Source organism: Carassius carassius, chromosome 25 (genome assembly GCF_963082965.1).
Source record: "Carassius carassius chromosome 25, fCarCar2.1, whole genome shotgun sequence".
Lineage (NCBI taxonomy): Eukaryota > Metazoa > Chordata > Actinopteri > Cypriniformes > Cyprinidae > Carassius > Carassius carassius.
In genome coordinates this window covers 29502895-29526284 of record NC_081779.1, presented here as the reverse complement: position 1 = coordinate 29526284, position 23390 = coordinate 29502895, and the positions used below count along the sequence as shown (strand labels likewise).

Here is a 23390-nt window from a genome sequence, read left to right as displayed (position 1 = left end):
ACTATACAATAGCAGGTACAGATCGAATGATAACATGCACTTATAATGCTTAAAATGTGAATGAATTCCGTCATTCTTAAAAAAAAGAAAAATTTTAAATAGAAAGACAGTTGTACAAAACATAATGCAAAATTATGCATCAATTTAGCAGCATTCCACATAAAAAGTATACAGCTTTGAAACAAAACAAAAAATAATAATAATAATAAAAAAAAATAATAAAAGAACATTACTATAGAAAAATAAATGGTAAAAACTTAAATAGAAGGCTGTGAATGTGAAAACGAATATGAATAAATATGAAAACCTTAATCTACCAGCACTGCCGAGTAGATGCGAAATAAACTTGATGCGCAGATTGCGTGACTGCATTCAAGACTTAAAGAGTTCTGCTCACTAAAGCAGAAGGTATCTCTCGATTATCGTATGCTGCTCAATGGTCTGTTGACAGACATACATGTAAACTAATTGATGGCATGTTGACACAATTTTTGTGGAAAAATAAAATTCAATATATTAAAAAATCAATAATATTGAATTCATATGACAAAGGCAGTCTGAATTTTGTTGATTCTCTAAACTTTAAAAATAAATTGAATAAGACAATATCTTCAAAATTCTTCATCTGTCTGGAATGTATTTCCTCTGTTTATTTTCTCTCATTTGGGTGGCTTATAATTTCTTTTGATGTGTAATTATAAAATTTACATTTCCAATCAAACTTTACCAGCTTCTTTGGTAAACTTTGACTTTTGACTATTTATAGACACAAACTTCTCCACTCAAAGTTTTTTTTATCTAGAATAATGCCAATATTTTGTATAGAAATAAGTATTTTTTCACAATTGGTTTAGTAAAGTATTTATTTTTACAGACTTTATCTTAAAAAAAAAATACCATTTACATACACAATAATTTAAGGTGCTTTATAGGGCCATTCCTGCAGGTGTACATATGCAGTGTAAACACAACTGCACTTTCTGTCTGTCCTCCTAGACCTGAACATAGTCACCTCTATCTGTTTCTCAAGGTTAAAGCCTAACAACTTTAAAATTGGATCCTTGTTTTTAAAAGAGACCTCATTTTTTTGTCATTACCTCAATTCCTCCTTACAAATAAGGTTAAGGAAATCTCATATAAATTAAATCATAGAGTTTAACCAAAAAAAAAATAATAAATAAATAAAAAAATTGATATTGATTTAAAATGCTCTTTTTGTGAATTCTCCACTGAAACCATTTCTATTTTTTTGGTCCTGCCAATATAGCTAGTGTTTTTGGAATAATGTGAAGGTTTGTATTGCTGATAATGTTTTTAAAAAATATTCCTTATCTTATAAACATGTGATCTTGGGTTATTATATCAAGGATCACTCTTTAAAGGATGCTAGTTTTATAATACATTTTATTTTATTTTTATGTAAATTTCACATTCATAAATGCAAGTTATGCAAACTCAAACCTGGGACCTGGATACCAGCATCACGGATATCAAAAATGCAGAAAACCTTGAGAGTCCTTTCCTCTCGAAGCCTCTTATCACTGTGTGCAATAGCAAATTCACTTTATAATATTTAAACCAAACCTTTGTATATAGATGTGATGTCAAAAACCTAAAAATAATAGAGCAATTAAAACGATTAATATATGCTCCTCCTTTAACATTTTCACATAATAATAATTAAAAATAATAATAAATAATGGTGCTGACCTGCAGTATTAAATTAGTATTTACATTGTAATGTTCTATGGAAATGGAAATATATGTATAATTTATTATTATTATATATAATTATATATTCTTTTTTTTCCTTGCTCCTTCTTGATGAGGCATGTGAAATGTTTTGTTATATAGTGAGATATGGCACAACAAATCATTGAAAAACCCCTACTTTGAATGGAGTGACGTCAAGCGTGGGCCCGTCGCGTGGAGGCAGACGTTGAAAACTTAACTTTTCAAGCGCCAACGCAGACATCAGTCAATCATAACGCCGTATGCAAATACGCTAGTCAATCGCGTTCATCCAGCACCAGAAAACAAAAGCCTCAGACAGAAACGCGCTCCAAGCGTCGGCGGCGACGCTACGCTACGCGCTTCACTGAAAGCTGCCGGGATTTCTCGATACACGCTCTGAACCTAACATCATCACTAACGTTACAATCATGGGCACGTCTGTCGCGACCAAGGGTTTTGCTCTGCTTTGTGCTTTTCTTCTCTGTTGGACTTCGCCCTCACTTCAGAAAGGTAAATAATTATATTTTACCTAGAGTAAGAAAGTGAAAGTAACGGTTTATATGTATATGTTTTGTTTTGTTATATGTATATGTTAAGTTTTGTCAACTTACAAGCAAATATCCACGAACTTGATGTCCTAAACGTTGAACCACATGGTTCCACATCGGCCACGTGGACAGGACAGTCGCTGAGTTTCCGCCAAAATCAGTAACGTTAATGTTTCTGGTCGGTATTGAAAAGTCAATTTAAAAGAAATTAAATTTAACATTAAAAAAAAAGATGGCAAATGAATGAATGAATAAATAAAGTTAACTGAAAAGTTTTGAGACGGTCCTGAGTTGCGCCTCTCCCACCTCACGTTGCCATTTCCTTTAGAAATGTAGCAACCCCTTTTATAACATTTACTTCGATATTTGATATAATGCATATTATGTTCCTCTTTATTGCAGATAAACACTCCATATACTACATATACACGGCCTTGTCCATGCCTGTCCATCACCCGGGCATCTATCAGTTCATTGCTATGGGTCTGCTGGATGACAGACAGATTGACTATTACAATAGCCAGGAACAGAGAAAGATTCCCAAACAGACCTGGATGAAAGAGAAAATGCAGGAAGATTACTGGGAAAAAGGCACCCAGTCAAGAAAGAGCAAAGAACAGTGGTTTAATGTGAACGTCGACATTCTGATGAAACGCATGAGACACAATGAATCAGGTGAGGAACACTGTTACATTTAACCTGCAAATACATATTTTTATGTAAATATTTAACTATTATATTATCATCATCTCACAGACATTTCAATTTGTGTCTATTGTAGATGTTCATGTTCTTCAGTGGAGACATGGTTGTGAAATTGAGAAACAGGGAGATAAAGTGAACTTTTCCAAAGGCATTGATGAGTACAGCTACGATGGAGATAACTTCCTGTCTTTTGATGATAAGGAGTCTCAGTGGGTCGCTCCTGTTGATGCAGCTCTTCCAACCAAGAGGAAATGGGATAATGTGCCTATCCTAAACCAGTACACCAAGGGCTACCTGGAGAAAGAGTGTGTGGACTGGCTTAACAAATTCAGAGAATACGGAGATGCGGAGTTCAGAAAGGGCTGTGAGTAAATGAACAGTATTTGTATTTGTTGTTGATCTGCAGCTTTCATAGAGATATAACTCACTGATAAACTGTTTTCTGTGTTCTCAGCTCCTCCTAAAGTTTACTTGTTTGCTAAAAAGTCTATCAAGGAAAAATCCAAGCTGAAACTCACCTGTCTGGCCACTGGCTTCTACCCCAAAGATGTGACGTTGACCATAAGGAAATATCGCACACCCCTGCCTGAAAATGAGATAGAATCCACAGGAATCAGACCAAACCATGATGAAACCTTCCAGCTGGGGAAAAGTGTGATTATCCAGGAGAATGAAAAAGCAGAATATGATTGTTCTGTTTCTCACAGAACCCTCCCAGAAACAATTATTGTCAGATGGGGTAAGGAAAGTGAAAGCATTAACTGAAGCTCCAAACATATGTCCGGGAGGAGCTTAATCATTCAGTTCTGTTAATCATCGCTACAATTCTTCCAGCATCCCTTCCCCTCCTTTATTTCCTTCTTTTTCTTTCACACATACAATCGTAGGGGGATTCTTACTCAGAGCTCGAGCCAAGCCTCAGGTTCGACCCTCCTTTAAGAACAAACAGCAAGCAAAGTTTGTTTATCATTATCTAGCAGGACTGAAAGGGCAGGTGAACTTGTGACATTCAATTAAAGCAGGGGTGTTTCCTCAGAGGAAGCTAGGGTGGTAGTGCCTAATTAAAAAACTAGATGCGAAAAATTAGACAAATAAAAAAAAAGGGATTTTAAGGGATGTTATAAATACGGATTTCTGTATTTTCGACCTCTGAGGGAAGACCAATGTGATTCGCATAGATCTGAGTATTTTGGGGGGGTTAGGTTGGTTACTGCATGATTATCAAAATTGTGCAATTGGCTTTAATTGAATATGATTTGAATAAGCATGCGCAGCCTCGTGAATAAATATGAGACACTGATGAGTCATCAGTGTACTTTAATGTAAGAAAATGCCACAACCTGTGCCACTGACACTATGAATATTTTAAATCTGCAAGACAAATAGCAGGTTCAAATTAACCTTTTTTAAATACAATTAATTTTAACACTTGTTAACATTGTTTTCGATAATGTGCAACACAAACACTTCTGTTAAAGTCTATGAATGAAATGGATGACCCCTTAAAACGACTTGATTAAAGGCTTAAAAATTGAATTTCAGTTCATTTTCAGCGATTGCACACTGTACTGTCCATTTATTTATTTATTTTTAGATGGGAAATGCATAGACTGCAACAAAGGCTCTACCCCGACTATTCAGGTTGGAGTTGTGATTGGAGTTTTGATTGCAATACTTCTTGTTGCAGCACTCCTCTACCTTTATAAGACTAAAAGACTCGGTGAGTATTAAAACATGATCATTGGTCCTGGATACAGTCTTTTTTTAATATTTTCTATAATAAAGGTGCTTCAACTATCAGGATTGACAAGGCTGCTTTTTTGTTTTAAAAAGCTATTGTTTCACTTAGGGTTGGGTGGTAAGAATGACCGAACTCTTGTAAAAGTCAGAAATATATTTTAATGTGGTTAAGATGCAAGCAACTAAACTCTCCTCAATTAACAACTATACACCTTAGTAACAATTGTTGTGCTGTCTCAACTTCTTCAATTGCTTGTCTCTGTTCCTGAGAGCAGTGCACGTAGACTGTAATGGTATTTATGATCTTTATTTGATATATTCTCTAGTTATCCCACGGCGTAACACCAATGGAGCAGCACAAAGGGATGATGTAGCTCAAAATCTTCTCTCAGGTAACTGAAAGTGAAAAGAATCTGTATTTCCCTTTAGATACAGTTTCCGCTGGGTCTTAAAAAGTAAGGTTAAGGTTATGATTTAATTGAATAAACGTTGAATAATTGTTCAAAGTCCAGTGCTGCGCTGCTCTGTGTTCTGCTGTTACCACGGAAACAGTTATATTTCTACCAAACAATTAATGAGGATTTCAATGCAAGTGTTGATTTGTTCAAAGTTCAGAACAATGCAAAAATCGACCCATGTATTACACTACACACACAGAGAGCTTTAAATGTAACTGGTGGATCGATAAGAAGACAATGCATTATAAAAATGTAAACATAGGTGTGTGCAATATGTATGGTCTGCAATAATATCGCAATTGTAATTTTAATGATGTGCGATTTGATATGAGTATATCGCGAAAAGCAAACACATCTACAGAGTGCACGCATTCATTAGGTGATGAAGTCTAGTAGGAAAGACTAGTGCAAGTTCGCGCATTGAGAGTGCGTTATTTCACTGCATGCATTAATCAGTATATTAAAATGCATTTAGAATGATCACATAATTTAAGATGGGGCAGAAAAAAATTATATTTATATCATTTCATATAGTTAATATCACATGAAGAGTGGCGTTTTTTCTCCAAAAGCAAGCATGATTACAAATGTGATATTGATTCTATACAACAGTTAAATAAACAAGTAGTTAATATTAAGAGACTTGCGCTTTAGACGCCATAATTCCTGTATTTCCTCCATTTCTACAACAAAAAACAATAATTTCAAACAGCCACAGTGTTGTTTTGCGTCTCTGAACAACAAACGGGACGTTGTTTGGTTACCGAATGAATCAACAGTTTAAATGATTCAGTTCAATCCTAATGATAGGGACGAAAGTGAAAGTGAAAGTGACTTAATCGTTAACAGTGACTTACTGCCGCCTACTGGTGGTTTTACATTACATTTAGTCATTTAGCAGACGCTTTTATCCAAAGCGACTCACAAATGAGGACAATGGAAGCAATCAAAACAAGAGAGCAATGAATAATAAAATCTCCACAAATTTGATGGCTTTCTTTAAAATACATAGTATGATTTGACAGGGAATCAGTTTACCGCTACTAATTATGAACATTCTGGAGTGCGGTTCCCAAAAGCATTGTTAGCAAGTTTGCAACATTAATTAACAATTTGGTGTTTCTCACAATCATAGCTAACTTGCAGTACAATCTATCTTTCATTCCATATAAATTCAGTCTACGGGCTTCATGGAGATATCGCAGATTTTTATGATCAGTGATTACCGTAAAGGGATGGTTAGCTCCCTCCAGCCAATGTCTTCATTCTTTTAGAGCGAGCTTGATCGCTAACAGCTCCCTGTTCCCAATTTCGTAATTTTGCTCCACTGGGGTCAGTTCCCTGAAATAGTAAGTGCAAGGCTCACCAAACTACTGGGATAGGACAGCTCCAACGCCAGTGGTGGAGGTGTCCAATTCTACCACAAACGGTAACTCAGGATTAGGGTGGCGAAAGATGAGAGCCATGCTAAAGGCGTTCTTCAGTTCTTGCTTCCTGGGTGGTGGAAGTCCAGGACAGGGACTTGGGCTTACCTCTAAGGAGAGAGGTCAGTTGTGCAGTATGCAGACTGAAGTCTTGGATAAAGCGTTGATAGAAGTTAGCAAATCCTAAGAACCTCTGGAGTTCCTTCACAGATTGTGGAACGGGCCATTCCTTAATGGTGGATACCTTCCCCTGGTCCATCTGGATACCTTCAGGGCTGATGTTGTACCAGAGGAACTGCACCATGGAATGATGGAATTCACACTTCTACAGCTTTAGAAATAGATGGTGTTGTCTGAGCTTCTGGGTCACATGGTGGCGATGTTCGGCCAGGTTCCGGGAATAGATCAGGATGTCATCAATGTAAACTATGACTGACTTGTTGAGGAATTCCCAGAATTCTCATTCATGAAGCCTTGAAAGCTTGAGGGGACGTTGGCGAGTCCATAAGGCATAACGCAGTACTCGTAGTGACCAGAAGGTGTGATGAAGGCTGTCTTCCATTTGTCCCCTTTGTGGATTCGAACGAGGTTATAATCAATGCAAGGCTTCAAGCCCCCCTTCCTTCTTGCTCACAAAGTTGGAGGCAGCTGGTTAGCTGGATGAATCCTTGCTTGAGGGCCTCCTTGATGTAATCTTCCATAGCCTTGTGCTCCGGAATGGACAGTGGATAGACTCGACCCTTAGGGAGTTTAGCATCAGGCAGCAGGTCGATGGCACAGTCCCATGGCCTGTAAGGTGGTAAGTGGGTGGCTGCCTGCTTGCTGGACACATCCTGGAAAGCCACATATTCAAGTTGGATTATTGGAGCAACATCAGGCTCAGGGCTCTCGATGAGGCTGGAAGCCATGTGACACCCTGGAGAACAGAGAACTGGACGAGGAAGAGCGGTGAGACAATGATGGCAGAACAGACTCCATCGGGTCACCTCACACGAATCCCACCTGATTTCCGGAGAATGTAACGTGAGCCAGGGGCATCCCAGGATGATATTGGCCGTGGGTCCCTCCAGTACCAAGAAGTGCATCTCCTCTTCATGAATCAAGGCGAGGCACAGTAAAGGTTGAGTCCCGCTGCGAGCCGGCGTTTGCTCTCTTCATATGATAGACGTGTGTATTCCAATTGCATGGGTTCTGGTACTGGAGGGCTGTTAGTGGGAGAACCAGACTGGCGGGTGGCTTCGACCATTGGGCAGGCGGCTAGGTGCTGTGAAATGCGATTGGCCTTCAGCATAAAGTTCTCTAATCCTATGGAATCTACGTAGATCGCCATTTGTGCACAGATCTGTGGATTGAGACCTTGACGATAGGTGCTTAGAAGTGCTGCTTCATTCCATCCACTAGCCATCGGCAATGTTTGAAACAGGATGGTGTAGTCACTGGTCGTTGTTTCACCCTGACGCAACTGCAGTAGTTTATCAGCCGTAGAAATTTCTTCCGCAGATGAGCAGACCACTTTCTTAAAGTGGGCGGTAAAAGCTTCAAAAGAGTTATTTATGGCACTGTTCGCATCCCATATGGCCTTTGCCCATTGGAGGGCTCACCCGGACAGTGTAGAAATTAAGAAGTCTACCTTGAAACGATCGGTGGAAAATTATTTATGTCACAAGAGATCATCGTGGGGATATCTGAGGACATAGGAAAGACAGGTTAGTAATGATAGGTTGGGCACCAGTTCATGGTTGTGAACAGTAGACCGGACACTGGAGTACTGAGTTGGAGGTGTCTTTATCCTGGTGACTGATTACTAGGTGCAGGTGATCAGCACTCCGATGATTGGGAGTCAGGTGCGAGTGATGATTGAGGTGGCTGTGATGGAGAGTTCCTGACAGGGGAGAATGGCATAGTGCAAACTTAGCATAACGTAGCTTCTGAACAACTTACAGTTGGCTGAGTTTAACTGTAGTATTAGTAATAATTTGGTAATAGTATTTCTCAATGGTCGGATTGTAACAAAAAATTAAAGGTAGTCGGTTTTTTTTTTTTTTTGGCAAGGGTTTGTCGCATAGCTATTTTTACACAATCATTAAAAAATGTCTCTAAAAAGGTTTTAATTTTATGAATAATTTGCCTTGTTAAACTATTATTTTAGGCTTGTTTTCCCCTTCTGGGGCCTGAAATGGAGATATTTGGGTCAGTACTGCTAACTAAACATTATTTTACTGAATGTGTTTTTGTGCTGGCACTTTGTCTGGTTCAGGACTGTCATTAGCCGCGTTTCCACTGTCGTCCGAAAAGCGGGCGTGCCAGGGCCAGTTCCGTTTCCACTCTCACTTCCCTTATGGTCACACATACAGCACAATGGGGGAAGTTGTGGCTTAGTGGTTAAAGAGTTTGACTCCTAAACCTAGGGTTGTGGGTTCAAATCTCAGGCCGGGAATTCCATGACTTAGGTGCCCTTGAGCAAGGCATCGAACACCCAACTGCTCCCCAGGTGCTGCAGCATAAATGGCTGCCCAATGCCCTGGACGTGTGTTCACAGTCTGTGTGTGCACTTTGGATGGGTTAAATACAGAGCACGAATTCTGAGTATGGGTCACCATACTTGGCTGAATGTCATGTCACTTCAAAATGACATTGTGTCAGGAAAATGTCTTTAGGTTCTAATAAAGGAAAAATCATTCTTCTGTTGACTTTTTTTTAATGAACTTCAGAAGTTGTGCTTGAACCATTTTGGACAAAAAATGCTTGTTACAGTAACGAGTTCTGTTTGGGCAAACATCATTATTTAGTTTGTGAATCATAAGTAAATATATATATTTTTTTTTTACATTTTATTTGCACAAAAAAAATTTTCTAATACACAACATCCAAGGGGATGTTGGGGGGATGCTTTCTGTCTTTTTTTCCACCAGGGGGATGCCATCCCCCCACATCCCCCTCAATTCAAGCCCTATTACTAAATAAAACAGAAGGTAAATTGCTAAGGCCAATACATTCAAAAATGTGACCTGAAATCTATTATATAAACACATTTTAGACCAACAGAAATAAATGGCTTAGATAAACAATTAATCAGTTACCATTAATAAAGACAAGTTTCCATGATACTACCACCACCAAATTTAATTGATTATTATTATTGTTTGTTTGTATAATCAATTGCCTACTAACACGCGCTTATTTTGACCACTTCAATAATATAACCCTCACATTCACCCATTTAACAGATGCATGATTTTATGGTAAATTAAAATTGATTAGTTTTCTGTTTTTATCTTATTTTTTTGTTCCTCAATGGATTTCCCAGGGGATAATTACAGCAATGGGCATGCACAAACAGCAGCCAATGGGCATGCACAAACAGCAGCCAATGGACATGCACAAACAGCAGCTAATGGACATGCACAAACAGCAGCCAATGGAGGTAAGCAGTTTAACAGTGCAGGGATACTAACATACTAACAAAAAATTTAATAACTGTACATAAGTATGTCAATAATGCAAGACATCAACAAAGAGTAATTTTTACAGCTAAAGTCAGTTCATTGATGATTCAGTGATGTCATCATCCCTTTCAGCTCTCTTCCAATAGTGTCTGTGCAATCAGTCAAGCATCCTCAACTAAGTGAGATGCCTTTAATGCATTATGTTAACTTCCAAAAGCCCTAAATTCAACGAGACATTTTTTTCACACAGAAGTTGTAGTTTGGCATGTTTTCTGCACCCTTTTGATTGACTAGATATACCCAGATCATGGCTGTTTTTAAACAATCAGCAGATGGCTGATGGTGCAGATAGTTGGCCTATCGGTAAGCCCCTCTCCTCAAATGCAGATCAGACAATGGCAGTCGAGTATCAGTTGCAGGGGAGCAGAACTCTGACATCTGTATGTTTCATGCACCATATAGTAGGATGACCAAACATGCTATTTTCCCAGGACACGTCCTGGCCAGGATTTTAATATTGCCTTAAATATCCAATATGAGCTCTAGAGAGCAGGGGCCCATTTCAATAAGGAGGTTCAACCTACTCTGAGCTTAAACTTGAACTCTGAGTTGACTTACCCTGAAATGGGAAACTCTTTGAGTTTTCGGTTACAGAACAGCTGAAATGAGTTGGTTTAATCAACTCTAAATTGACTGACTCTGAGTTAAGCACGCACACCACAACTATAAAAAAGCCATTATCAATGGAGCGCTGATATTACAATTCTCCATGGCAACAGCTCCCGCCAAAAATTCATCTGCATACTTCAGACTCGATACAAATGTAGTTCTTATCAGTGTTATAATATCACAGGTGAAAGCTGGCAGAATGTTAGATTAATGAACTAATAGCTAATCATTTTCTGGTATCTCATGGGCAAAAAATATATATAAAATAATATTAATAATAATATTTTAAGTGCATTTTTCTTATTCATTCTTACAAAGGATCTGTCAGTAGAGTAAGAAAAATACAGCAGTGGCTATTTACACTAAGTGGAATTAATATACTTTCTTAGCGATAGATCTTATTTACAGTAGGCTTAGTGCAAGTAGCTCTAGATGCTATTTACAGAAAAAATTTACAGTGAAAATCGTGATATATTCTATTTACCATGTAAAAGTAGCAGTTCTTTGCAACAGGCTAAGTGTAAATAATAATTAGATGCTAGTTATACTTTATACTGGCAGATACATAATAGGCCCAATTGCACCTTAGTATTGTTATACATTAACAGGATGCAATAACAACAGATTGTAAATGATTATATTTATTACAATTATAAATAGTTGTATCATTATTAAACACTTGTTAGGCACTTTCCTTCCACTTTTAGAACATGTTCATTTTTATTGGAAATAAATTCTAATGTGACATGTGATGGGAAAAGTGAGAAGGAGGAGCTCGGCAAAAGCCGGACTCGAACCCAATCAATCGTGTTACAAGCTAGTTTTCCTTGCCCAAAACATTACTGCCTACACCATTGAAGCCGTTATTCACGTGCATCGTATTTAACCTTATGTGTTGATGGAGGGCGGAGCTACAGTAGATTTGCACTTAGTAATAGACACTCAGAATAATCTTGTTTTCCAATTGCATTAAGATTATTTTTATTACCACACTGGCATATATTTTTACTTAAGTAAAATGCACTTAATTTAGACCCCCCCAGGAAACAAGACTAAGTATCTTATATTATTTTCTTATATAGAAAATCCATTTGTATTTCATTTTTTTAAAATATATTTCTACTGGGGGGGGGGGGGTACACTTCGTAAGAGGAGCATTTTTCCAGCGTGCATCAATTGTGTTTAAAAAGGGAGAGGAGACCGAAAGAAACTCTGGGTTTACCGAAGAAAACCTGCTCCTGACCAGGTTAGGTTCATAGAGTAAGTTACCATGGTAACTGACTCTGAGTATAAGTTACCTCTCTTTCAGAAACGGGCTTGACTTACCCTGCTTTCTCGGGTTTGACAAACCTCCCATTCTGAAACTGAAAACCTAGAGTTTCCCTCATTTCAGGGTCAACATACTCAGAGTTTTCACTTAACCTCCTTTCTGAGACGGGCCCAAGGCGGCTTCTTGTGCTTTTGAATCGATCTCACATTACTCTGATGTCATACATTGATCGGTATGCTCAGTGCTGCTTCAAGTCAAACACTGATATGTACATGTATTCGCATCGTTTTCACCATTCTTTGTAAATTTAACCTTCTCACGCACCACGATTGGTCAATTATGTACAATGTCTGCATGTTATTGGTCAAATGATCATTACCTTCATTAAGTGTGAAAACAGGAAACCAAAGCCAAAACCTGGATATTTTAGGCAATATAGAAATCCTGGGCAGGAAAATAGCACATTTTGTCTGTCTACCATATAGAAACATTGGAGGATCCGCATCGATTTTAAGGGGTTTATGCTACAAAAATTTTAAAACAATTTGCCAAGGGTACTTGTAACACTAATTCTAGGTATCCTGACAGGATAGACAATGTAGTTTATTGTATTTATTTTTATTGTATACAATTTATTATTGTAAGTCAAAACACATACACAAAGAACTACATTAAAGTGCCTCTCCATATTAATCTGGTTAAGTGTAAATTAATTTAATCTTACTCTGCAGTATATGAACGATGTTGATCCACGATGTTGTCATTACGATTTTGATGATCACAACAATTCTCCCATTTGCCTTGTGATCTGTATTTTTACATATTTTAATATCTTTTATATACTCCTCCATGGCATTTTTAAATTCCACTTGAAGGTCCATCTGTGTCCCAAATTGATCAGAAACAACTCAGAAGAAGGTTTTCACTGACAGCTGTCATTGTAAGACAGTGAGCAACTCTGTTTGTCAGAGTGAGCAATACTAAGGGGGGCGGGGCTTACAAATTGCTTTTGATGCGATACTGATTATTGACAGATACATTGGTGCATCCCCAATTATAAGTAAATAGTACCATTATATGTGAAGTTTACTAAAATATTCTATTTTTCTCATTTGTTTGCCTTATAAAAGGAAACAGTGGAATGGAAGCCAACGTCTAACTGTAAAATAGCGTATGTATTCCAGAATTATGCTAAAGAAATTAATCTTATGGTCATGTTTTACTGCAATATTGATTACAGTGTCTTTTTGTGCCACAGGAAACAGGAAAGGTAGCGACTGAAGATGGAGATGGCCTTTCTGATTTTTAGTACTTTCATCACATCTACCATGTGCTTTGCTTTCCTGAATTATTAAAGTGTGTAAGATCTGGACAGAGTCAGACATAGGTAACTTAAAAAAAAAAGTCAAATTTAAGTACTTCAAGCACCTGCTCTCAGTTTTAGTCCAAGAAAACAGCCATATTTATGAGCAGGTACTTGAAAAAAACTTGAATTTATAAATGGCAGTATATATGAAATTGTTATTTATTTTCGATAAAACAATCTTTTTACGTAAAAATGAACAGTGCAGCGCATCTGATATAAATACAGGGCCGTCTTTTATGGCATGTGCTGTTCAGTTGTGGACGCCTATAAAGTCTGACACATTTTGTGTTGCACTGTTATCATTTACAAGCATGGAGCACATCTCCATCTCAGCTGCTCGGGACACAAACTCTTCCTCTGCATATACTGTGAGTTTGAGTTGCTTAACGTTCATCTGGGAAAACACTGCATGTTATCTTACTAGATTTGTAATGTAAATAGTTTATAAACCTATGTCAAAACAGGAGAATACATCAACACATTCCTAAATATGCTATTTGTCATACATAGCGATTTAAATATAAGTTCAAACTCTTGCTATGAGTATGTGGCCAAAAATTAAAGGGATACTCCACCCTAAAATGAAAGTGATGTCATTAAAGGGGTCATATGATGTTACTAAAAAGAACAGTATTTTGTGTATTTGGTGTAATGAAATTTTATGCGGTTTAAGGTTCGAAAAACACTTTTTCCACATTGCTTCGCGCCACGTAAATATAAAACCATGTCTGCATTTGTGATCGGAGAAATGACGAGCGCTACTTTACACCTTTTGCGCTGTGCAACGTCTTCACATGGACAAGTGTGACATCGTATACCTCTGTAAATATACATAGAGAAACATACAAAATGTGCAGACAAGTGGGGCGCGAGGAATAAAATTGAGAACCACTGCTCAAAACTCACTTTTGAATCATCGGTGGCAAATCCTTTACATACGTAAACGTACTTACAGACTGAGAGTCAGAACAGCCAGCATTATAGTCTACTCTCCCAGAATCAGGAAACGGTCCTCCATAAAATGCTTTGCAAACATCTGAATATTTGGGTTGAACTGTTCTGGAACAGTGTTGTAAATATATAATTGTGGTCTGTACCACAATTATGTCACCTCTGTGTCTTTCTGCATCACATTTTGGAGAATATGAGCTGAATGCAAGCAGCGTAAGCTCTTCTGTGTCAGCCACACTGCATGAATGCGCTGTTTTTGTTCAAATGAAAGCATAAAAACACAGAAAATGTATCCTTGTGTTGCGGCTGACACAGAATAGCATATGCCATTTGCGTTCAGTGGACGTTCTCCAAAATGGCGCTATGCTAAAACAGCGAGACACGAGGTCTTTTTTGTCTTCTTTTCGTACAAAAAGTATTCATGTGGCTTCATAAAATTTATATTGAACCACTGATGGCAGATGGACTATTCTGAAGATGTCTTTCATACTTTTCTGGACCTTGACAGTGTAATTTACTTGTCAGTCTATGGGACAGTCACTTAACATTTAAGTGATTAATAACAACATTTTCATTTTGGGGTGGAGTATCCCTTTAAAATTACATGGACTTAAACGTCCTTGAATCATGTGGTAAAGTGAAGCATGGCCAGGCCGTTGACACCCTCTGTAGGTATTTGTTAAATACATAATATACTTAAATTGGTTATGTTCATATTTTGTGTAGGCATATTACATTATGTAGCCCTATTTTATCAGTGTTATTCTATAAAGCCATGTAACTGTTTGGTTTTGATACTTTAAACCAATTATTGCCTCATCGTTACTTTATATATAAATAGTCATCCTAAAGCCTGTTTTTCACTTAGGTCTGTTTGCATTACTAAAAATTATCAGATTACTTGTCAAAATCAGTATAGATTAATTACCAAAATTATGATTAGTTACAGCCTTATATTAGTTAAAATATTTTAAAAACACAAATGCATGGTTTAGATTTGTGTGTTTAAGACATTTTATCGTTTAAAAAAAATTCTTAAAAATCATTCAAATATCGTCTCATTCTAGTGAAGCATATATGAAGTATCTGTATATCTCGTAAGCTAAGTGTATTGTCACCCACTCTAGTGTTGATAAGCAGTGATATAGCTCATACTTTCCCAAGTGTATGATACAACTTTCATTCTTTAGGTCAATCATATATTTGTGAAAAAAAATAGGCAATAATTTTGACAATATCCTTCCAAACCTTAAAGTTTCCACAGTCATTGCACGCTTTTGTGCCACACTTTATCTGTAGCATTTAGTTTTATTAGTATATTAGGCTAGAATTTGAAAGATAATATTGTTTGATAAGTGAGGTCACTGATTTTAGTCCTTGAAAACCAAAAAGTAGTCCTGGAAAAGTCCTTGAATTTCATCTTGCAGTTTCTGTATGAACCCGGTGAGAGATTGTAAGGACTTGTTGTCATGCTACCTTCAGACTGTGTGGAGTGTAATTATAAACGTTCTTGTGTTATGAGGAAGGACATGGAATATGGGGGATTTCTAACTTTTACCATTTAAGCTCAAGAAAAATTAAGAACATTCCCCATGTCCAAACAAATATAATTTTGATTGTTCTAGTTATCCACTTTTATGGGCAATTTTTTTTAAATTAGGTCAAACATTTCAGTTGATAGCCATCTTTGTTTGTTTTTTTTACATTAATGCATCTGACAGATGCTTTAATGCATTGCATTAAAGCTATACATTTCAGCAATTGGTACATTTCATGGGACTTATTGCTAGCGCTTACTATACTGTTTTGAGCGCTGTTTGTTTTGACTTGTTCAATGTCAAATTATGAATTTATTCATGTTGTGCTTAAACTTTGAATAAATGTTACAAAGTTATTTTGACTGGTCTTAAGTGCTAGCCAAAATATACACTCTACAAAGATGGAGCTAAAATTTTATTCAACATTAGACAACACCAACACAAGATGATTCACACACTCCCATTGCCAATGGTTCACCTGCACCTCATTCAAGGAAACTACAAGAAAATTGAAACCGAATGAGCCGGCAGACATTAAAAATAAGTCACTGTAATAGATCATGAACATTAATTCACTCAAATCTATACAAATCAAATTCTGAACACACACACACACACACACCTTTCCATCAAAGCAGGTCTCTGTGCAAGGTGACCCAGAGGGCAAGCAGACTTCAGTAGAGCACATGAAGTAAATCTGTTTGCAAGGAGAAACACGTGAACCACTGGCTTTTCTTTCCAAATCATGCTTCTGATCATGTGTTTGTGTAGTCACCTCCTCATTCAGGTATTTTCTGGTGGACAAATCCATGAACTGAAAGGCTTTGACCTCAAAGCGACGCTGATGCCGATTCTGCGGAAGATGTTTCATATAAAGGATGGAGGTGGTGCCAGAGTCAAGAGGATTAGGGCATCTGCAGAATAAGTGTTAAACAAGAATCAATGCTGAAGAAGACATCTGAGAAGAGCAAAACTTGTAAATGTGCATATCAACTTCTTTATGGAATAAACTGAACAGAAACTAAAGGTTTTGGAATGCAACAGGTAATTATAGAAACAAATGTTGATGAGCTTAAAATATAAAAATGCATACAAAATCAAATACCCCTAATGCCATGGTCCCTTACCCATCAAACAGCAGAATCAGGGCACTCTTGGCGAAGCGTGGATAGGCCACACAGTAGTGAACTATGAGAGTAGCTGCAGGTTTTCGAGACCTCAGACGCAACTCCAGATATACAGACTTCCCCAAAAGAACGTGTAGGGGCTGATGACACTGTGGATAAAACTTGGTGAAAGTCTCATCTGCAAGAAAAAAATGGGGGATTAAGCATCTCAAATAGTCAAGGCTATGACAGTATGGCATGTTCCAGTTTAACATGGCTACTGAACTTCACCCAGAGAAATTAAAAGCTGAACTCCAAACCGTCCTTCAGACACCAGGAATGGAGGAAGACTGGGACTCATAACCATGTATCCTGCACTCGCAAGCACAGGTCCTGCAAACATGGGAGCAGCTGAAACCCTCGGGTAGCGGCACTCAACCATCAGTCTAAGACCCAATAAAAGACAGGAGGACAAATAAGCATCATATAGGCATACAATGTCAGCCTGCGACATTACGAAGACTTGGAACAATATGCACTGATAAAAATGCCCGACCAGGAACATGCATTGAAGACAGCAAAAGGACGGGCTAGACCCTTTTCAAAGAAGGTTATTAAAAACCTGATTGGATTATCCCTGGAGATCACGCCGTACTTCAGGTTGCGAACTTTAATTATGGTCTGTACCTCAGCTAGGTAAATTACAGTCTCACCAATGACCTGCAGAATTACAGCAAATGTCCTCGTTTCAGTGAACTGACTGAATCAGTGTACAGTACAAACTAACTTCTCTACTGCAAAATACTTACAAAAGAACGTGTTCCACACTCAGAGACAGAAAACTTGAAGATGGCGAAGTCTTTGTTGGAGATAACAGGCTTGCAACCAGTCTTTCCAGCAACCATCAAGCTCATGGGGTTCACAGGGAGGTTTGTGAAATCATTATAAACAGCGAAGACAAAGTTCTTGTCAGCAGTGCATTCTGGGAAGACAAGAAGGTTGAGCCAAATTAAACTAGATTTGAAAACAAGATGTTAAAAACAGATTGAAAAAAATAAAGAGCAAGTAATGCAGTAAAACATCACATCCATGTAAAGGTAACGTGTAATTTTTTTTTGGCATAGACCGACACTCACAGATGACCTTGTATCGGATTTGGAAAGAAGGTTAAAGAACTGAAAGCAGCAAAAAAAATAAAAAGAGATTAATGGATGTGTGAAGAGGCTTGGTTCACTGTCGATTTGCATTATCATTTTCACTTTTAAGAGACGCTCTTAAAAAAAAAAAAGCACAATACAATTCATTTAAACACTTTTGGTAGACTTAACATTTAAACAATTGATCATTCCCGTCGAAACATGGCTCATGCATTTCACATTTTCATCCACGATTTTACTTGCACTCAACTTTGTGCATTCAGTCAATATATTATGGCTATATTACAAAAAGGGAAAACATGGATAAACAGCATATTGAGGTACCAATGGTCCTTCTCTCTTTCTCATTTGATGGCAAACTTTCGAAGCCAGACATTTATCTGATGACAGTTTTAACAGAAGCTGAAAATTTTTAGTGAAATCTCATTGGTTCACACACACACGCTTCAAAAGCATTCGTCTGAGCTTCTGTTTACCATATTTAACGCAAGAACTTTCCAAAATAAATGTAATAAGGCATTTTTTTTCTTCAGAAATGTAATTAAAAATAGAAGTACTACACATGAATAAAGTACAAATCCCCCAAAATTACACAAGTACTTTACACCCCTAAGAACGCATTTAAATGGCCAGACCTAAAAACAGCAGGATTTAAGGTGCTTATGATAAATAACACTGTGACCTGACTGGCCTTGATAGACTTAAGTTACTGTGAATACGCACAGTTTCAGCGGTGAAGCACATAACATACCATCCATGGGATAGTAGCAGACTGAGGTCCTCTCATCAAAACAGCATCCTGTGGCCAGACACTCATCTTGTGTTATACCCGAGGTGCCACACGACACTCTCTGATTGTCAGAGATGCTGCAGCCTGGAAATAAAACCCCCAGTTGTCACATCATGACAATTTGTAGCTGTTTTGGGTGAATTTGTATGAATTCACATGATCTCATTTGCACATTACTATAGAATATGCTCTCTAAAAATCATACAATATAATATTATACCTGAACTCACAGATGACCTAGTATTTGATTTGGAAATAAGGTTAAAGTAGTGAAGTAGAAGCAAAGCAGCAAAAAGTGTGATTAATGAATGCATGAAGAGGCTTGGCACACTGTGCCAATTCATCCCCAAAGTCTTTGGGGTTAAGATCTGGGCTTTTTGCAGGGAAACATTTTTCCACACCAGATTCATTAAATAATTCTTATATGGACCTCACTTTGACAAGAGGAACATTTTATTTTCAAAAGGTTCCTACTCAAACTCATGTCTCACTAATATTAGAGGCCTTCTGTGAAGCAAGTCAATTTATGAAAACTTCTCTAGAATATTATTGTATGGTGTAGCAGCAATAAAGTAGTTACATGCATACAATGTTTTTCTAAGCACTTAAAGCACTTCACATTGTGTGTGCAAGAACTGGCTTACAGAGTCAAACTTGTTAATCAAATCATGTCAAAATGACCTGAGGAACAACCACTTGTTTGTATTGTAAGGATGAGAGAACTTCAGATACTTTGATCTCCTGTGAAACAGACAATACAAACATACACAGGCATCTTCCTTCCCTTCGGTCCATTCGTTTTTTTTTTATCTCTCCGCCCATCTTCCTTCTACTAAAGTGAAGTAATGCTCACGTCTGGTATCATTTGAAATGTCTCAGTGCAACTGGTACAATGATCTCACTTTTACAGAAGTAAACTAAAAGGTAATAAAGATTTGAAGATTGAGATATTTTGCTTACTGTAATGGGTGTGCCCTCTCACAGGGTCTTTAATGCAAATTAGCTCCTGTTCCTATTGATGTATAAAACACCCAGGTCTGGGACCTGGCTTAATGCAAATTACAATTGTTTGTACAGGTCTTCATTTGGGGGATGTTTTCTCTTGGTTGTGTATTTAAGGATTGCAGCAAAAGGGTTGGGGCAATTCTGCAGCCATGAATGAGCCCATGGTATGGAGGGTGTCCACTATGTATTTTTCTAAAAGTCAGGTATGCATCTTACTCCATCTTTGAGAATTTGATGTTTTGTATTGATTTGATATCTTTGAATTGGCAATGTAATTAGCATTATATATATTTACCTGAGAGATATCTTTGAGTAACATGAGGACCTGAATGAACGTGTGCAATAATATTAAAGAATAAACTGAATAATCAGATGTTTAAGATCAATAGCGTGAATGCAATGTAAATCACTTGCATAAACGTAAATGCAGTCAGATTACAATTTTACTTGAATAACTTTGTGTGCTGAGAAGACTGAAAGCAAGAAACCATCCACCACTAAAAACCTCCCTTGGGGCAAGTGTGTTGACCTTACGGTTTGAAACGGTGCAGAAAGTTGTTTTTGGGAAACCTGTTTGACTAGTTACTTACACTTCACAGGTCAGGTTCACACTTCACTGAAAATTTCACATTTTGAGTTTTTTTACTTCGTCAGAAGGGGATAACACTTGATGACTTTTGTCGCATTCGCTAGTGAACACACAAAAATCATGGACATGATTCGGAGGTTAAATGGTCGAAATTAACAGGCAACACTTGGTACCTTCATGGTCAAAAAAGCCAATGCTTATGGCTATTAAAGCTTAATTTCATGGGATGCTTCATTTTAGCAGTTTATCAACAGAAATCTCATTACTTCTTGCACATCAAAAGCATACGCCTGAGCTTCTGTTTACAAAATTTAATGCAAGTACTTTTCAAAGTGAAATTAATACATTTAAGGAGTAACAGGTGCTGTTTTTTCTTCAGAAATCTAATTAACTAAAAATACAAGTACCATACTTGAATAAAGTACAAATCCCCCAAAATTATGCAAGTATTTTACACCCATAAGAATGTTTTTCAGTGGACTGACCTAAACACTGCAGGATTTGAGATCCTTATGATAACACGGTGACCTGACTGGCCTTGATAGACTTAGGTTTCTGCACAGTTTCAGCGGTGAAGCACATAACATACCATCCATGGGATAGTAACAGACTGAGGACCTCTCATCAAAACAGCATCCTGTGGCCAGGCACTCATCTTGTGTTATACCCGAGGTACCACACGACACTCTCTGATTGTCAGAGATGCTGCAGCCTGGAAATAAAACCCCATGAAAAAACAGAGTTAGTTTGAGAAAGACCACACACACACATCATGGCAATTTGTAGCCATTTTGGGTGAATTCGTATGAATTCAAATGAACTCATTTGTATATTACTGTACAATATGCATCCTAAAAATCATACATTTTCTCATGATTCACACAGAATTAATAGAAGTTTTCCACACCAATCAGGTTGAAAAAGCACAGCAACTTTGGAGCAATAGTTGAGCTGTACACGAGAGTTTGATGCTCACCTCTCGGTTTGCTGTTCAGCAGCAGTGGATATGATGGGGAAAGGGGAGGTGAGGACTCGTAGGGTTGTGTTGGGGGGACTTGTGCACAAACTGGAATCTGTTCTGACTGTACACTCCGATGTTTTAGGGAAGCAGTGAGACTTTGTTTTGCATCACAAGAGACCGTAGCGACATCCAACTGTCCGTCTTCACCTTGATAGTGGATCCGCAGAGTGTAATGGCCATCCTAAAAACAGAACAATGGTAAAAAAAAAAAAAAAATGCTGTGCATCTCTTTTGACAGAGCCTGTAGTAGAGAGGTTTAAATAAGTGGGCTTGGGAAATCAAATTAATCAAATAAGGTCTGAGGTGGAACAAGATATTACATTCAGATTAAACAAAGATTTTGCTTTGGAATAACATGCAAAAATACACAATAGGACCATGAATGTGTATATAAACAGATTAACTACAAAATCTAAAATTCAACATTAAGTCACCCTTTTGCCATTCTAAACTTGTAAGCATACACTCTTTAAAATAAAAGGTGCTTCACAATTCCATAGAATAACCTTTTTGTCTACATGGTTCCATTAAGAACCTTCAAAATCTGAAGAAACTTGGTTTAAGTAGGTGCTTCAGATTCTAAAAAGGTAAGAAAGAGATGGTTCTTTAAAGAAGCACATTTAGTAGTGTTCAACCAACACTGACTTTTACTGTATTGACTTTCTGTACAGGTTTGGAAAAACATAAGGGGGAGTAAATACATATTTAGTTAGTAACTAACTTGATATGAAATTTATGTAAAATGTTTCCATAACTTCATTAATACCTCCAAGACCACAGGACAGTCAGCATAGTCAACAACCAAAATATTATGGCCACGGCCTCGTGTCAGCGAGTATCCACAGGACACTGGAGCCCCATACACAGATTCAATTACTGAAACACCTGAAAATATTTATAAATATTTCGATGGAAGAAATGTAAATGTTAATTAAATGCACATGCATGAAAACATAAACTGCTATACTAACACTTACCCAAAATCTGAACTTGACTCGACGAACCATCTAGCAAAATAGTTTTCATAGTATCATTGTTACAGTAGACTGCCAGCTTTGATTTCATCACCTGTACACTGCCTTGAGTTGCCATCTCTGAGTAATCAGCTTCAACACCAGAATATTCATCATCTATGCTTGCAAAAGGATCTAAAGTAGAGACCGGCTCTGAACCCAGAGACAGAGCTAAATCAATGCAACACAAAACAAGAATTACTGTTTTCACACCCTGCCAAGCCATGTATGCCTAAAACTTAGCAAAGGATGGATCGGAGAAAGAAGAGTAAGGCAGCAAAAATCAGATCAGAGGGAACTTCATTCATTACACCTGCCTCCAGCAGTTTAGGCATAATTACCTCACGCTGAATATTAATTAGGTCACGTGACGCTTTTCTAAACCAAAAGCCGGAGCAGTTGAAAAAAACGGCGGCCCCCCAGGCTGCTCATTTGGTGAGGAAAATTTACACAGTTTTGAGTTTGTAGTAGAAGAGTAAACAAACCTTAGGGACAGTTACACGCACCCTGAAACTTTAAACTGGCCTGTCAATCATTCTGTCACAGTTAACATCCTCCACATCTTATTTAAATTAACTTCCTACCGTATTAGGGAGAGAAGTAGCAGGTTGATCTGCCAGCCATAACATTAGTTATTTATTCATTTTTTTGCATAATGATGTTTATAAACGTTAATGTTGTTGTTGCTGCAGATAAAAACACAGATAACATTAAATAATTTTTTTACCAGGTTAAATGTTGATTACCGGTATTAGTAACTCGAACGCCTTTATCCTCTACATCCCCCATGTTTGTAGTTTTTTTAACGCTTTTTGTTCGTTTTTGTAGTTCTAAATCGAATCCTACGCCAAAGCACAAGG

At 37.5% G+C, this 23390-nt stretch overlaps 2 protein-coding genes across 3 annotated transcripts; one reads left to right on the top strand and one right to left on the bottom strand.

Annotated features, from left to right (window-relative positions):
• Positions 1-2117: 2117 nt before the first annotated feature.
• On the top strand, positions 2118-13392 carry LOC132104546 (H-2 class I histocompatibility antigen, Q10 alpha chain-like). Its single transcript, XM_059510107.1, has 9 exons — positions 2118-2244; positions 2685-2957; positions 3064-3351; positions 3442-3726; positions 4582-4707; positions 5054-5119; positions 9917-10033; positions 13125-13165; positions 13253-13392. The coding sequence occupies exons 1-8, from the start codon at positions 2163-2165 to the stop codon at positions 13151-13153; spliced, it is 1266 nt and encodes a 421-aa protein (XP_059366090.1). The 5' UTR covers positions 2118-2162; the 3' UTR covers positions 13154-13165; positions 13253-13392.
• Positions 13393-16251: 2859 nt separating this feature from the next.
• LOC132104539 (zona pellucida sperm-binding protein 4-like) lies at positions 16252-22841 on the bottom strand. 2 transcript variants are annotated; one of them, XM_059510093.1, is made up of 12 exons: positions 22495-22841; positions 22284-22402; positions 21473-21698; positions 21086-21208; positions 18864-18986; positions 17765-17937; positions 17578-17675; positions 17247-17401; positions 16977-17154; positions 16625-16763; positions 16472-16546; positions 16252-16347 (listed from the first exon to the last, which is right to left on the bottom strand). In XM_059510093.1, the coding sequence occupies exons 1-12, from the start codon at positions 22754-22756 to the stop codon at positions 16339-16341; spliced, it is 1680 nt and encodes a 559-aa protein (XP_059366076.1). In that variant the 5' UTR covers positions 22757-22841; the 3' UTR covers positions 16252-16338. The 2 variants fall into 2 exon arrangements, with proteins under 2 accessions (XP_059366076.1, XP_059366077.1); XM_059510094.1 differs by lacking the exon at positions 21086-21208.
• Between the last annotated feature and the right edge of the window lie 549 nt (positions 22842-23390).